The 16,931-nt window shown below is 40.5% G+C and overlaps 1 protein-coding gene across 4 annotated transcripts; it reads right to left on the bottom strand.

Moving 5' to 3' along the window:
• Positions 1 to 771: 771 nt before the first annotated feature.
• Positions 772 to 16,553, bottom strand: inf2 (inverted formin 2). 4 transcript variants are annotated; one of them, XM_061744447.1, is made up of 23 exons: positions 16,388 to 16,550; positions 10,701 to 11,111; positions 10,152 to 10,267; positions 9,868 to 10,027; positions 8,584 to 8,617; positions 8,206 to 8,347; positions 7,533 to 7,665; positions 6,184 to 6,729; positions 5,869 to 6,014; positions 5,703 to 5,764; positions 5,519 to 5,621; positions 5,350 to 5,435; positions 5,165 to 5,265; positions 4,784 to 4,854; positions 4,596 to 4,703; positions 4,424 to 4,494; positions 4,190 to 4,310; positions 3,900 to 4,064; positions 3,624 to 3,726; positions 3,378 to 3,530; positions 2,275 to 3,072; positions 1,922 to 1,975; positions 772 to 1,225 (listed from the first exon to the last, which is right to left on the bottom strand). In XM_061744447.1, exons 2-22 carry the CDS (start codon positions 11,095 to 11,097, stop codon positions 1,923 to 1,925), a joined length of 3,669 nt encoding a protein of 1,222 aa, XP_061600431.1. In that variant the 5' UTR covers positions 11,098 to 11,111; positions 16,388 to 16,550; the 3' UTR covers positions 772 to 1,225; position 1,922. The 4 variants fall into 4 exon arrangements, with proteins under 4 accessions (XP_061600431.1, XP_061600432.1, XP_061600433.1 ...); XM_061744448.1 differs by lacking the exon at positions 16,388 to 16,550 and adding an exon at positions 11,213 to 11,311; XM_061744449.1 differs by lacking the exon at positions 1,922 to 1,975.
• Positions 16,554 to 16,931: the final 378 nt, after the last annotated feature.

Genomic DNA, 16,931 nt, shown 5'->3' with positions numbered 1-16,931 from the left:
GTGCTGATTACAAATAATAGAATATATTACAAATAATAGCACTGACCAAAACACCTGCAGAAATACTGCAGGAATGACATAGCAGCAGTTAAATGCAGCCTTCTGTAAACTTTAAATATCCACTGGGATTACATCAAATACATCAAAACACAAAAATAAAAAACAGTTTTATGAATTTATCAATATGACTCTGTCCTTCACAGGATAAGTAAAATGGATCACTGCAAAAACTCAAAATCTTAACAAGAATATTTGTCTTATTTCTAGTTAAAATGTCTAATTTTAGTTAAAAAAAAATCTCATTACACTTAAAACAAGACTCATCACTGGAAAAAACAATTTTCACCTGTTTCAAGTAGATTTTCACTTGAAATAAGTAGAAAAATCTGCCAGTGGAACAAGATTTTTTTGCTTGCAATGAGAAGATAAATCTTGTCCCACTGGCAGATTTTTCTACTTATTTCAAGTGAAAGTTTACTTGAAACAGGTGAAAATGGTCAAATAAGTTATTTTTCTGGTGATGACTCTAAATGTTGAAATAGCAGTAAAACCACATTCATTGATGAAATGACATAATGGAAATGGAAAGGGGGGGGGTAGCAGTTTTACTGGGGGGGATGATTTTGACCGTTTTTATTTCAGGGGGGATGCCATCCCCCCTCATCCCCCCTCAACTCCAGTACTGCTTATAGTTTCTGAATATTAGCGTGCAAGTAGAAAATAAATTCAGATGGACAGTACATTTGATTTTATTAAAATATTTGACATAAAATTTCCAATCCATGTTATTATGCACATCATAGAATATATAAACAAATTAAAGATATAAGCAGTTTCTTTTTGATAAATTAAATGCATCAAATCTTTGTAGGTGTTGCTAGTAAACAAAGGTTATAGCAAAACACATTCACTGAATATTACACCTATTCAAAACATAAAGCACATTCAGCATCTTTTTTTCCCCTTTTTGTCTAAACAGCTTGCAATTATGTACAATAAACACACAAAATAATTTATATAAAGTGACATGTCAACACCCATAGACCTCAGCCTTGGATGCCTAGGTCTTCTTGGCAGTATATTTTGTTGAAGGGTGTCTTTTACATCCTCTTCAGAGTCAATGTTTGTGTTCACAAATATAAAATATAAATTCAGTCCATCCAGTTCAGAACTGCAGTGTGAAACTAGCATTTCCTTTTTCCTCTTGATCTTTTTCTGGAGACACCTACAAGGAAGCAAACACTGAAATGAGTAAGGAGAACTGAAAACAAACAAAATAGGTTAATGTCATTTATTTATCTTTTGTAGTTTTATTTTAAAAATACTTTCAAGAGGAGGAAACAATACTCTCATTTGTTTTTAAAGCATTAAAACAGAATGCATTTTAATACATTAAAAGTTAAAAGGAAATATCAAAAAACAAACAAAAAAAAAGCAGTTTACATGGAGCATGAGACTGTTAGTGGATTAAAAACAGTCCCACTTGCAGATTTAGAGAATGGACAAAAAAATATGGGACAGATGACACAAAAGTGACAGCTTTCATGACAACTCTGCCCAGTGACTTCAAGGTTTAAAAACAAAAAAAAAAACCCAACCCTGCTGGGATGATTGAGCTCAGTGCTGTTGTATGAGATTACTGGTTAAAAAAAATTAATAGCAAAGAATGTTATTTCAAGGCTTCCTCATTTACTCCCCCCTTCCCTTCAGGTTGGACTCAAATCACCCAAGACCCGATTTCAGCACAGTAGCTGCTGAATCTGAAGTGTGTTAAGAGAAGTTTGACAACACAGACAAATGAAAACCAGCTTCTGGTTAGACCGACAGACGACGTGTTATTGGGCACAAAAGCTCTGACGATGATTGAGTTCATTAGGAGTGGAGTCCCTTTTACAGTTTGCCACCCGTTGATTTGACCTACCTCACTGCAACACACAGCCTGTTTTATGTTTAGTGTGTCCTTTCCCACTGTTACCTTGTGTTTCAGAGAGTCAGAATGGAAAACAGAGCGTTCAAAACAAACTGAGTAGAAATTCAAAGCCATTCAGTGCTATAATCTGCAAAATCAAAAGTAGCTGAATGTTGCATTCTCTTTAATAAAAAAAATACACGTAGCCAAGCAAAATATTTATGAAAATACACTAAAATAGCTCATACATACAACTGAAAACATTAAATGCAATAAAAGTAAGACGAAAAAGGATTTTCCTTTAAAACATGCAAAGAGACTAGTATTGCACACAGGAGCTTTATTAAAGTGAATGGAGATATTACCTTGATTACTCTTTTTTTTGTTTCGCTTTAAGAACTTTCGCTTCTGGGAGGCGGGCTCCACTTCGGACACCGATGGCAGATCTTCTTGCTCGAGACCATCTGGCGTATCACAGCCAACAATGGCTTCACGAAGCGTCTCCACACTGACATCAGGGTCTGAAAGTTTGTTACTTATAACCTCCTCTTGGCCGCATGTTCTAGCGATAATTTGTTCCTTTTCTTCCCGAGAGGTTTCTGGTCCTACGGGCTCTTGTAAGTGACTCGGAGCTTCATTTTCCCCATCTCCCGTTAAACCGATATCACTACTTTGTTTGACTTTAATTTCTGTATTAGATGAGTCAGACTTCTCTGTGTGGATGTTTACGCTCATTTCTGCCGGCTCCTGAAGTACCGGGCTGGATGTGCCATCCAACACCGCCTTCTGCAGGTCTGAATCCGAGAGTGAAGATGGACTGAGCACACTTGTCCCGACGGCCTCCAGCGACTCATTGGTGGGCAGACACCTTTGAAGCTGCCCGTCAACCTGAGGCGGAGTCGTATCCGGAGAGGGAAGCTTTTCTGGGTGTTGATCCTCCGGTGGCAAAACAGGCCTCTCCAAAGGAGTCTGCCTTGCTCTGGCTGCCTCTTCTTGGGGTGTGTTGTGAGGTGCAGCTGCCTCGCCTTGTGCTGCACGTAGACGAGTTGCTGGCGGAGTCCCGTCTGACGGGCTGCCCACTTCGCCTGCGAGACCCTCTGCCCGAGTTGTGGAGATGGTGGTTGCTTCGACGGCATTTTCTTTTACAGATTTCACACTTGATCCTGAAGGAGAAAGAGCGCAAGTTGTACCAATAAAAAAAAAAAAAAAGTATACATGTTGATCAGAATTACTGTGTCAGAATGGCTGCTGCTCTGCGACTGAGCAATGAGGCGTGACAACGAAAAGCTCGCCATGTAAAGAAATGCTCACGTGGCTGACAACAGAAGCAACAATGCTAGCGAGATGGGAGGGGCAAGGAAGCTTAGAGACAAAAAAAACAACCTAGAAGGTAGGTTTGTGGCTTGCAGTTAAGCGGATCAGGGATGGAGGCAAGAACCGCGGATGGAGACCTGTCTCTTGTTCTTACCAGGTGGGCAGGTATCTCTACGCATTTCACTAGAAGGGAGGGTTTCCGAATCGCACCTTGGCCGGGTCTTTCTTAGGCTGAAACCTTTCCTGATATCCGCCAGGACTCGATCGATGATGCAGCCCTCATCCTGAAGCACCAAGCCTTTCTTGACTGAATAATAAAAAAAAAGGAAAGAAATTGAGTGTTTGAAAAACATGGGCTGGACATTACAAGCACTAGACATTTTTAGCACTGGGCTCTTACTTATTTTTCCGTTCTCCCCTTTTTGTCTCTTGGATTCTTCCTCTGCCAGCTGCTGCTTTCTCTTCTCAGCCTTGGCCGCTTGCTCTTTCCTCATTTTATTTTCCTATCATGAAAAAAAAAAAAAAATGAAGGCCGTTTGTATCTTTTGGGCAGAAACATTTCGTTTCTCCAGTGCACTGACACACACGTTCCAAACAAAACAGTACCCTGCACGGTACAATTTATGCAAATGTGCAAACCTAGTGACCTAAAACCTAATATATCGTCCTCCCTAACCTTTATTGCCTTGATGAAAAGATCTCGGAAAGTAGTGATTGTTCCAAAGAGTTCCTCCAGTGACAGCTTATTAGCATCTTCACACAAGTAGCCAGCCAGTTCACTCCTCTTCTTGTCAATCTCACCAAATCTTTCACTTAAAACTTGACATGCCTCCAGATTTTCCTGTAGCAGAAAAGAAGCGAAGGAATTGGGACACGGTCCAGCTGACAAAAACCGTACCAAGTTTATTCTTTTGCTTCCGTCTGGATGAAGAGGAAGAAAAGGGGTGTTTTGAATTGAACTCTTACCTCCAGAACTTGTACATATTTCTCTTTCACCTCATCCACAGAGTTGGAGACTTTCTTGGCCGTCTCTTTCAGTTGTTTTAATAGGGCACCCGTTTCTGACTGAATAGAGTCCAGTTTGATTCTGAAGACAAAAACACAAAGCCCTCTTGTGTCTTACATATCCACAAAGTACCAATTACAAAGAAAATAAATTAAATGAAGATGAGTTTGAGCAGATGCGAAAAATGTTCATACCCAGCTGCTTTTTGACACATGTGTAAATCATCTGGCAGTGCCAACAACTCTGGGTGATTTGCCTCTGCTTCCTTTGCAAAACAAAAGAATCATGCAGTGGGTAATTAAACAAGTTCATGTCTGTGACTGAAGGGGGGGAAAAAAGAAAAGGGAATGACAGATGTTTGAGTACCTCCAGGATGTGATGAAGCAGTGTGATGCGGCTCTTGTTTGCCTTCGTTTCCGTGAGTCTGAGCAGAGAGCTGATCTTGAAGCCCTCGGCGTTCCCTGTGTGACTTCCCTGAAATGAGATCAGCGATTAATTTTGCAACCTACGACTAAAATGTCAGCTGAAGTAAAATAATGAGGCAAGGGTCTTACATAATTGAGAAAATTTCCCACATCAAGGATACGTCTGCAGAAACTGGGCACGAGTGTGCTCATTCTGAGAGCTGAGAAAGGTCGAAGTTAGGTGAAGCACATCAGGCAGACTGCAAAAACAACCCTGCTAGAAATAAGCCTAATATTCCTAAATGTAGTCAAATTTGTCTTATGAGCAAAAGTATCCCAGCCAATGGAGTACGAAATATTTTCTTGACAAGAACTCTTAAAACCAGCAAAATAGTCTAAAAAGTCCTTTTCTTGAAACTGGGCTTTTTAACTTTCTAAGAAATTAGTTTTTGCAGCACATTATCTGGATCTAGACAGCCAGATGCAAGAAAGGCATACATGTAAACCGGTGAAGGCACAGGCTCTACTTACAATCACAGGCCTCCTCCACCAGCTTCACTTTAGGTCTGAGCATCTCCAACAACGATGCAGTCTCCTCGCACAACAACATGCACTCAATTCTCAGCTGATAACTGGAGAAAGAAAGATAAAAATATACACCAGGATAGCAAACTGGACAAGAAAACACAAAGACAGGAAGGGAAGTAGGAAGTTACCATGGCAAAGAGAGGAGAGAGGTGTAGAAGCGGTCAACGGTTGCCAACTTAAGCTTTTCTCCTTGGAAGGACTTCAAATTCTCAATCTACACCAAAAAAAAAATTTAAATTTCAGGCCATTTCTGAATTGGTTGACCTTCTTGTCAAAAATTGAAAAAGTGTTACAAACCTCATGCTTTTCTGGTAAGAGTTTAAGAAGCTGCTTTAACACCTCTACATCAAACCGACTCCGGTCTCCATTCTGGATCATGGCTACAAACTCCTCATTTGAGCTGGATGTAAAGAAAAAAGCTAATGATTAGTGAAAATTGACCAACACGTGTGAAATGTATAAATAATGTGTAATATCTCACCATTTGAACTGCTTTAGAAATATGTTCAGATTCAAGTTCTTCTTTGGATCAACAAACGTAATCTACAGGAGGAAAAAAATGAATAAAAATGTCATAGGTATTCATTGATCGTTCAGCATTTTTGATCAAATGCGTTTGTTCCAAGTGCAACAACGGCCGAGCGCACCTCTTTGGACTCCTTCTTCACGGGCGTAACTGCCGCCTTGTCTTTGGGCTCAATCACAGGGAGACAGAACAGCTGCTCGATGCTCGTGTAGTCCGGCTCACGAGGAGGCGTGTCCTTCTGGACCGAGGCCCACATGGAAGCACCATCTGTGTGCCCGGAGGGGGGAATTAACTCGTCATGAATGAGCTCATGTGATTTCATTTTGGATCAAAATGTAACAAATTATGTTTGGTCTTAATGAAAATTAAAAACCCATTAAGGTTTCATAAAAAAAAAAAAAAAAAAAAAAAAAAAAAAGAAAAATCGCCGACGTACCTGTAACAGTACGAAGTTTCTGCCAGTTGAGCTTTTTCATCTTCAGAGTGGGACATCGATAAGCCTTTGCGGGTGTGCTGCACCCAAGGGTCTGGCTGCTCTGGGCCACTATCATACCAGGGGGAGGAGGTGGTGGAGGGGGCATGCCAGGTAAGGGAGGAGGAGGTGGGGGTCCAGCTCCCATCCAGGGTAAAGGTGGTGGAGGAGGCGGGGGAGCCATGCCCGGACCAGGTAACAGTGGCGGCGGCGGAGGAGGAGGAGGAATTCCCGGCAAGGGAGGAGGTGGTGGAGGAGGGGGATTGCTGAACCCTCCAGGAAGTGGGGGAGGCGGTGGAGGAGGGGGAGGTGGTGGTGGCAGGACACACACTGGCTTCTGAGTAGAGTTGGTGACTTCCTCTGGCTCGACATTGTCCTGCTGATCTTGGTTAGTCTGAACGGCCTTATCCACTTTCACCACAGGTCCATCTACTTCCTGGTGTTCTTCACACGCTCTCCCTTTGGAAAACGTCAGCCGCTGCATGATCTTCTCACAGGACTCCATCTGAGCTGGAGAACAAATCACAGTCACCTACGATATATCGAGATTTTAATATATATCGATATATTTTCAAACGCGATATGGTACGAGACAATATCGTTTATATCGATATAGCTTTTTTTTTATGATTTTGATATAGCTTATTTTGTGACAAATTGCCTTGAATGTTTTATTTAAGATTTGCACAAATGTTTTGTTATTTGCACAACTGTCAACCTCAGTGGAAAAGTCTGCCTGTTACTGTCTACATTGTATTAATTGCACTGTGTATTTTAATTTAATTGTTATGCAGGAAAGGGATATTTGTTTTATCTTATTCAAAAAGCATTTTTATGCTATATATGCAGGCAGTTTATTTTTATTTCATTTGTTTTATACATTTTGATATTGTGCAGACCTCTGTTAATAAAAGGTACCCGTGTGACATTTGGCACGAGGCTTTGTATTAAAACTGACTGTTTTTTTAAGGGTTTGCCTCAGAAAAAAATGAAGCTAACAGAGATGCTATTCTATAATGCTTTGGGGGAAACCCCAATTATGTCACAGAAAAAATATCGATATATATCGAGCTAGAAAATAGAGATATGACTTTTGGTCCATATCGCCCAGCCCTAACACACACAAACACAGCATTTCAAACGATTCCTCTCCATTTGAAAGAAGCTTTTAAGCTTTCTTTTACCTGCCGCCTGGTGTTAATCACTTGTATTTATTTTCCTGGATAATCACTTCCTTTCACTCAATCAGAACTTAATCTAGTCACCACTCTGCATTGTCACCATTATCCTGCATTGTTGTCATGCTGACTCACAGTCCCCGGCCAGGAGTATGGCCCTGTTGGTGATGGCCTCCAGAGCCAGCCAGATATCCGTGCGACCCGGTTCCAGCACCAACATGGCCTGCAGGATGGACAGCAGCTGGAGGGAAGCTGGAGAGCTGCTCACCTGCATACATACAGAGAGGCATCAAGCAATGGTACAAAGAACTCTCAAATTGTCTTGCATTAGAGAAATTGACATAAGCCATGAAAGGGAAATCTGTTGACTTTTGGGAAATCTGGGGACACTTTATGCGTTTTATGAGTAGTAATCAATTTGGACCTGTACTGAATGATTCTGTTGAATGATAATGTAGGGAGGATTCTGTTTTTGTTTTTCTTTTGTTTTGAGTTTTGTTTTTTTATGTTGTTTTTGTCTCTGTATCTTTATGTCTGCTATGCTTGTGTGTTTTTTTCATTTTTTTTAATTGTACATTTTATTAACAGATATAACTGTATTGTTGTAATAATTGAAAAAATGTCAATAAATAGTGTTTAAAAAAAAAAAAGTCATCAAGCCTGTCAAGCTGCTTAAAACCTCAGCTGTTAATCTGCCTCAATGTTTTTAATAGGAGGGACAATCAGGACACAAAGTGGAACCATTTACATCCTACTGTATTGAAATACCTTAATCCTGATAAAGCCACTTAAAACAGGCTGATCTCACCTTATTGAAGACGGCGGTGAACACCACCAGGTGATTACTCATGTCAATCCCCCCATACACTCGCAGCAGCTCCTCCTCATCCTCAGCCATCGACTCCTCAAAAGATTCACACTGAATGATCAAGTCTTCATCCTCTTGCTCCCTGCATGACACAAACATACATGTTACTGTATAGAAGTAGTTCAACCTGTGATTTAGATGCCAAATGATGAACATTTAAAAATGAAAAAAAGCAGTTTAACTTCTTTTAGGTCTTGGGAAAAAAAAAAATAATCAAATGAAAATCCACTTAAAAAGGTCACTGAAGCTAAACTGACTTTATTAAGTAAATTAAGACACTGACAAAAGTCAAATATGAATATCAGATTGGTGGCTCACCTCAGCTTGGGAAGGATATCAAGTAACTGGAGGCCTGCAGAAGAGCAAAATCAATAAAACACAGGTCCAGTTACCTTTTACGATGGTTTGAAGTTATTTGTTAATCTTTAAAAAAAGACAATCCTCTCATTCCAGCTGAACATCAGTTTTGGGGCACTAGAAGAAGGACACAGCTGAGCAAACACAAAAGAGGTGTGGCCAATCAGATGGCTGATTGCTTTCAGGTGGTTGGGAGCTTAACTTTGAGGCATTTACATAGATGCATCATATGGTTCAAAGGGATCTTGGATGCTGTGCTCCTAAGGAGTGATAGGTCAGTGGTTAGTGCTGGTACCTTTACGTGAAAAGGTCCTGGGTTCAAAACTGGGCAGCATTGTTTCAAAATTTGTTTTTTCTTGAGGTCTCAATTTTGTCTACTTTCTCAATATCTCAAATATAGTAATCATGTAAAAGTGTTACCCACTTAGAGGTGCCTGTATAGTGCTTGACACTCATTCAGGTGTTTTCATATACTTTTTCTTTCCTTTTTGCAATTTTATTTATGCGTGGGTGTGTATTTGCATTATGGTGTTTAGAGTAATAGTTTAGTGAGCTGTCTTTATTTATTTATTTTTTTTTAATTTTATATATATATTTTTTATTTATCTATTTATTTTCTTTTTATTTATTTATTCTCTATTCTTTTTTTTTGCGTAATTAATTCTTATCCTGCTATAATTTTATATCAATTTATTTTATTTTTTTTTATTTTTATGTTTCTATGTTGGAGGGGTTAAAAAAAAAGGGGAAAAAAATCTTTGACTTGTGATTTTCTTTTAGTGATACTTGGTACACTACGGTCACTGAATGTAGTGATCTTTCTATTGTTTTTTGTTTTTTTTTCTCTTCGAAATAGTTATGAAGATGTATGTACCATTGTTACTTTGGCTATTGATCTCAATAAAAAAATGTATATATATTAAAAAAAAATATATATATATAGTAATCATGGTTAAATGTAATAGTGTTTCATTTTCTCTGTCACTTCCCTATTTGTGGTGAAAAATGCACTAAAAGACACACTTGAGGTTTGCTTAAGCATTTTTCTCCAAGTGGAAACGAGGCCACATGCCTATTCTTAGCCAAGACCTGGCAACAAGAGAGACTTGTAAAGGAGCTCCTGCTGCTGGCCTGCTTTTACCTTTTCCTTTCCATTGTGGCCCAAAATGTAGTCCAGCATCACCTCTGCTCATAATGGATCATTACACTGATTGATTAAAGTATCAGCTCAACAGGAGGACCTACCGATAAACTCTTTTCTCATTTTATCTCTCTGCCGAAGGTCATCCGTGCCAAAGATGAGAGCGTTGACGACACTGAGGAGCGTGACCATGTAAGGGACATTATCTGCGGCCTGCAGCTCATTCATGATCACGCTGAAGCGATACTGCTGCGTTTTCACGCCCTGAGGAGGAACAATCAAAGGTGGTGAGACGGCTGTGGTCCTGCAAACGTTTGTGCACGCATTTCAACACTAGAGGGCAATGTCATTTGATTTATCACTCAGACGTAGGCTCATGCAGGATTGCCTTGTAATGATCCAGGGCATCGAGAGCCAGGCGGTGACCGTCGGAGGAGAAGACGCTGAGAGCCGCGAGAAGCTCAAACACCTGCTTCTTCACCATGATGTTGGAGGTGTCCAGGGCTGTGGAGGATCATGATCATAGACACATAAGCAAAGGGCTCACACTTCCAATCATTTCCATTCTCTGCTCTGTGTATCTAAACTCAAGCAGGATGCTTTGTCTCTGTCTTTTAGTTTAACACTGGTGTCCGTGCCAGTTTTCCTATGTGGCACTGTGATTTTAAATAATAATGTGTTTGTTCGTGGGTGAGAACATTATGTGACTAGAGTGGGTCACATCATATTTAATGACTATCTTCACGTGATACTGCAGTTACATAACATGGTCTTTCTCCGTCTTCGACATGAGATGTCTGTATATAAATAGAATGTGCTTATTTAACTGAAAACGAATTATTTGTTGCAGCATTTACTTAGTGCAGCACCTTTCTTTTTTATCTGAGACTGAAGTGGAAAACAAGCATGCTTTATAAACAAAAAGTGCATAGTTAACCTTGCGAGAGCTTTCGGATGTATCCCTCATTCTCTATAATGAAGTGGATCCCTGCTGATGAGTTCATTACTGCTCGGACGCAGCTGACGCACGTCAGCTGCAGTAGAGCATCTGCGATGCGAGAGCATCCTCTCCCGGAGAGACGGTCCAGGGCCTCCAGGAGGAGATCCAGACCACTTAATTCCAGGAACTGGACCATCCATGTCTGGTTGCTGCCTTCCAGGCGACGCTTCAGCCCGGAGTAGTTCACCACGGTGGGAACCTGCAGCAGCCTGATGCACAGCTCGGCATCGGCACTCTCCAGGTTGCCCTCCGGCTGACCGTCGGAGTCCTGCGAGGAGCCCAGGCGGCCCCGGACTGCTGCCCACTTCTTTTTCCCATCTGATTTCCCCGACATGATGTTTGGTGAATCTGCAGAGGGAAAGAAAAATGTTTACAATTTTGCAAACTGAAACAAAACAAAAACCAAACGACCCATTTTTTATATTATTGAGAAAAACAACCAAGCTTACTTTGGACCGTTCAGACCCCCTGCGACTGACTGATATCCAGTCATATTTGTCTGGTATATATACAGAGTATTCATTGCTATCTACAGCAGAGGAAGCAGGCTAAAAAAAGGGGCTTTATCAGAAAGGAAAAGAAAATGGGAAATGACTACTCTGCACGTTGCGGATGAGCAAAAGATAAGTCAGCAGTCCAGTCATCAGCAGCTCTGCCAAACATTCCAACTTAATCCTGCTTCAAAGACTGCATCACAATTTAGCACAAAGCCAGACTTGGCTTTGTCAGACTGCGTGCATTAGCATCTACAGTAAACACACACATGCAAGAGTTTGGGACCCCCAATATAACAGTGAATAGAGTGATAAAATGGCAGTTTGTGACATTTTAACAAAGATTAGTCAGTCTTTCTCATGGATGATTTTAAGAAAGGAGAGGAGCATAATGCATTGTGAATGGGCACAGCAAGAGATCTGGGATGTCAAATGCTTTTTACTGAGGTCTGAGATGGTAATTGGCTTGTTAGGGTATGTTTATAGTGGAAGAACAAAATGCAGTGATTCTTACATTTACTTCAATTTGTATTTCTCTGCAGACGGTGCAGCAGAGCGATTTAAGGGGTTTTCTTGTCTGCTTCATTTTATTTTTTTATTATGCATATATTTCAGGCCTCCATCTAACTCCACAAGAAGTTGGGACTCTGACAGAAAAGATTGTATTTTTTGCCACTTTTCAGTGGTGTCTGTCTTTCTCCCAACACTTACAAGGCGTTCTGGCATCTTCGGGAAACCGAGCGACGAAGCCTTTCATTTGCTATTTTCTCCCGCTCTTCCTGCAAACATGTCTTAACACGCTCCAGAAGCCATTCCCTTTTTTTTATAAGCACTTTTATTACGTTTGCTAACACCATTCTTTTTTTTTATATATAATTTTGCTGAAAAATACACGCTTAGGCTTGGAAAAGGTGTGTTAATGGCAGCACACCTTAATTTTGCCATCACAGGTGATTAAAGTACCTTTGCGAAGGGCATTGATACAGTTTCACACCATCACACTGCCAGACTTTTGGACTTGTTGCTGACGTAAGTCTCAATGATACTTTTTACCTTTGCCCCCTGCCCTGGCAGCCTTAAACCTATTAGGTAAGCTACCTAATGAATTATATAAAGCATTTAAAGAGAGAGTCATTCTTACACTTATGTATATGTTGGAGGACACTTTGAAGGCTGGTGTTCTTCGAGCATCACAAAGAAAAGTGCCAATAAAACCACTACACAAATACTCAGATACCAATCTCTTTGATTTATACAGATGCTACAAGACTGGGCAGGATGTTATCTTTGAGATGGGGAGTTAATTTTCTAGCAATTATTTATAATGACTTGAAGAACAGACAGGCTTTTTTTCTTTTTTAATGATTTTTTTTTGGCTCTAGTGGCCTTTATCCAAAGTTTAGACAGGAAAGGGGTAGAGAGAAAGAATGGGGATGACCTGCGACCGCTGCAGGAGGATTGTAGCCTCAGTACATGGGCCGCTTGTTTTAACATCTGTGCCACCCAGCAGCCCAAGAACAGATAGGCTTTCAATAACATATGCTCACTATTAAATATAATCTGGGAAAAAAATAGATGCAAAAGACATTTGGAGGCCGAAAAGATATTTGACAAATCCCAATACCCTTATATAATTGATATGCTCAGCCATTATAGATGTCATGATGTTTTACAAAAACCTGGATACAGATGGAGGAATAACTCTGGAGTAACTCTCTAACGAGACCTAAACAAACAACCCATTTGTTGAATCTACAAGTACAGCTTGGTATGAGTCTGGAAAAGATGTCTGGAATCCAAAGGGGTAATCACAATGATCTCCTATCTGGGGTAATGAGAGATTTACACCACGGACACCAGACCCTGGGTTTAAACTTAAATTGCTTTTAAACAGCTGGGATTACAGAGGTTTTCCAGGCCGCTTTAAAAGACTCTTGTGACCTTTTGAAAATATTAAAACCCTTTTTGGGATTCCTAGAAATCTAGAAATAATAAAAGAAGGGAATCCAGAGAAAACTTAATCCCCCATCATCATCCAGCACCTCCAAAAATCTGTATCTGTAATTTGGAGATCAGTTTAATTCCTATCTATGCCTTTTGGAAATCAGATAATCTTTTATTTACCTTGTTATTTACAGTCACAGAACTGTTTACAAGCATTTGCATACCTTTGTAAATGAGCACTTTGTCATACACATTACTGGGATATTATAATAATATTGACGATTCTGTATACTTGTGAAACACGCAGATGTTGGTGTAGGCGGCTCTTTCTGGCACGCCTCTGGAGAACAGGCCCCTCTTTTTACCAACGTGAGTCTGACTCAACCATAAGCTCCTAAAATTAATGCACGGCAATGCGTGTAACTGGTACGAACACGTTCCCACACTCTGATAAGATCAACATGGTAAGAGTCCAAGCCAAAAAAGGCAGATCTATTTCTGAAAGTCTAAAAAAAATGGCCACTTTTGACTTTTTTTTTTTTTTTCCTAAGCTGCTGTTTTGATATCATAAAGTCCAGTGTACACAAACAGTGTCGTCTTCCTGTCCAGTTGTTGATTCTGGACTTGGCATGTGTTACATACACAGATGAGGCAGTGATCAAGATTAACAAACACAATGCTCAGCAACAGGTCACGCCAAGAGTCATCCGGAGGGCCATCATTTTACCATTCAAGGCTTCCTCGGGTATCCTGCTTTTTCTGCAGGAGATCCGTAAACTATTGCTACAACCAGCATTCAAACTGCTTAAAAAAGTGTTCCTTTTTTCTGAAGTTGCTTCCAAGAGCACAAAACTAATGAGAAAAGACAAAAAAATTGGGATTTCAATTCACTCTGTGTAGACAAGGTTTTTTTTTTTGTTATCCCAGTACACATGCAGGCAAGACATTTGCAGATACTGACTGCAGCTTTCTCGTCCTGCTGCCAGTGTGAGAGTGTTACCGTGGCAGCAAGACGTCAGACAATGGCCTTTACAAAAGGCCTTTTCAATACTCTTCAAAGAGCTGTGTTCATTAGCCATGACATGGATGGAATAGTCCCTGCTTCCTTTTAAGCTAGGCAAGAGTTACAATTAGTGATCCTTTTAACACTTTGTCATTTAACCATGCATTATGGTTTCAATTTCAGGGTGAGCAGGGTAATGCAAGTTGCAAGTCAGAATCTTCCCACTTGGGGATAATCTGAGTAATTGGTCCTTTTTTCAGGGAATTTTCCTTCGAAACAGTCATAGTGACGTGTCAAAGATGCTGATGTCTGTGTGTTTTTCTGAGAACTCGCCGGCGTGGCTCAGGAACTTCTCAAAAGGGAAGGAAAGGACTTTCCCAGGACAGGAAATCTGTCACTTTAGCCACAGTTGGACAACTCAAGTTTCACTTTTGATACGTCTTTTCATAAATGTGAGGATATGACATTCTAACGCTGCCTGTAAAGCAATTGAAACCATCTTTCTTTGGAAATTATTTTCTTTTTTCAGCCATATTTGTGCAACTTTCATTCGTTGACCTCGTCTACCAGAGCTCCCACATCTCCCACTAATAGCAGGCTGATTCAGTGTACATAGGACAAGCCTACTCATCTGTCCTCTGGTTACACCGCCCACACAGCAGCCCACTGCTGCTGCACAGGATCAACGCTTTTCAATGCACAGAAACATCTCCACTGATTTATTTCATCCGTGGCATGTGCCGAGCTTATTCGTGACTTTGCTCCACATATTTCAGCTATTCTTGTGAACTAAACTAATAGTGCTAACCGGGAAATAATGAACTCACAAGGAGCAGTTTGCACATGTTTAAAGCCATTTTGTTTTGTTTGCACCGATTTACCAAACTAAGGTGTAGTAACATAGCTGCAAATGCAGGAATGAGATAGAAATCCACTGCAGTTAAAACTATCATGGCATATTTAAAGCTTGCATGTTGCCTGGAGTAAATGTAAACAATATGAATGCTTCTTAATGCCAAAGATAACATTGGGTGTTCATTTAAGTCCCATCCTAACCTCCCTCTTTCTCCCTCTGTGTTTTTAAAGGGAGTGACTAACATGCCTGTGAAGTCCAATGAGTAGGGGTGTAACAATACATCGTGCCACAAAATTTCGTGATACAAAAACGTCACAATACGTGTCGTGGAGGTGACAAAGTGTATCGCGATATTGGAATATTAATATTAATCTATTGTGATAAGGAGTAACGCGCATCCGAAAAAAGAAAAAAGTCAAATCATACATGAGAGAAACTATTCAGTTTGTGGTAAAATATTTGTACTTGTATGAAACCGAAGAGGCATAATGCAAACCTGACATTTACTTTTAGTTCAGTTTGTGGAAAATGGTTGGCCTGGCTTTCTCTTTAAAACTTAAACAGTTATAAAGCATTACAAACTGTAACAATGGGGCAAATGCACAGTATTGTTTTGTATTTTGTGTCTTTCAAATAAAAGACCATTTTTTCCAGTCATATGTTCCTCATGCAAGGTTGTTAAAAAAATACTGCTATAATATCGTATCGTATCGTTATTGTGACCTCAATATCGTGTATCGTACCGTATCGTGAGATTAGTGTATCATTACAGCCCTTCCAATGAGCCATTTTTGAGTTTAAATATTACGCAACAAGGAGTGTTATCTTAATGTCTTTTTTCCCAGAAAGTGCCAGGATGTATAATGTGTGATGACCAATGTTTGTCACAATACAGCCTTAAAATACCGACACTTGGTTAAAGTGGGAGGCAGTTATCCCTCCTCATGCCAACACCAAAGCATTCCTTTCCTTTCCTTTCCTTTCTTTTCCTGCCCTGGTAAATACCAGCCAGTTTGTCTTATTATTATCTCTGAGATGGATGGAGAGGGATATGAATGCTGTCACTGAGCCAGTTGGTATAAGACACATTGTTATGGAGCAGCAGCATTAACAGTGCGCCTGTGTTACTTTGCGGTGCGGGTTTTTCCTCCCACCACAGGACATAACGGGACCGTGCCCACCTCATTGTTGCTGAGTGGAGAAATAAAATAAAATCCAGGGAAAACAAAATGACAACGCTCACTACTCTCTGTCGCTCCTGATCATGCCACATCTTAAAGCCCTGTTGCGCCAGAAAACAGCTCGTAGGTTGAGTGTGATGCCTTACCTGGTTATTTTATCCAACAGAAATACACTTTAGGAATGTCTTCTGGCTTTCATATGGAGAAGAAGTGCTCTGCATCCGTGCGTCTGTTTCCTCCTGACTAAAGGGAGAGATGGACCCCTGATGGTTTCTGCTCTGCAGTGGGAGGACCTTGTATAGTGAGAGGATGGCACCGCTTTCAAATTGCCACGGCTCCCAGTCTGCCAGGAGGAGTGTCGCCGTCGGCTCACAACACTAGAGCCACACTTTCAAAATAAAGACTAAATAATGGTTCTGCCTTAAATCGACGCAGAGCCTACGGTGCGCGTCGCCGCGTACCCTCGCCGTAGACTCTGCGTTGGTGTAACGCGGAACCATAAATTCGCCTTAAAACGTCAATATTTAACGTCGCAAAACCCTCATAGCAAAAAATGTTAGCCTACACCAACCCAAGTTTTAAAATGTGAGATAAGCAACAACACAATAACAGAGTCAGGAAAATGGTTGTAGCTTAAGTGCTGATAAAAACACAGTCCAGAAAAACATCTTTAATCACGCTTTAAAATGA

The sequence above is a fragment of the Cololabis saira genome, chromosome 16 (genome assembly GCF_033807715.1).
Source record: "Cololabis saira isolate AMF1-May2022 chromosome 16, fColSai1.1, whole genome shotgun sequence".
Lineage (NCBI taxonomy): Eukaryota > Metazoa > Chordata > Actinopteri > Beloniformes > Belonidae > Cololabis > Cololabis saira.
Note: the sequence above shows the minus strand (reverse complement) of the source record. Positions and strands in the feature narration are given on the sequence as shown.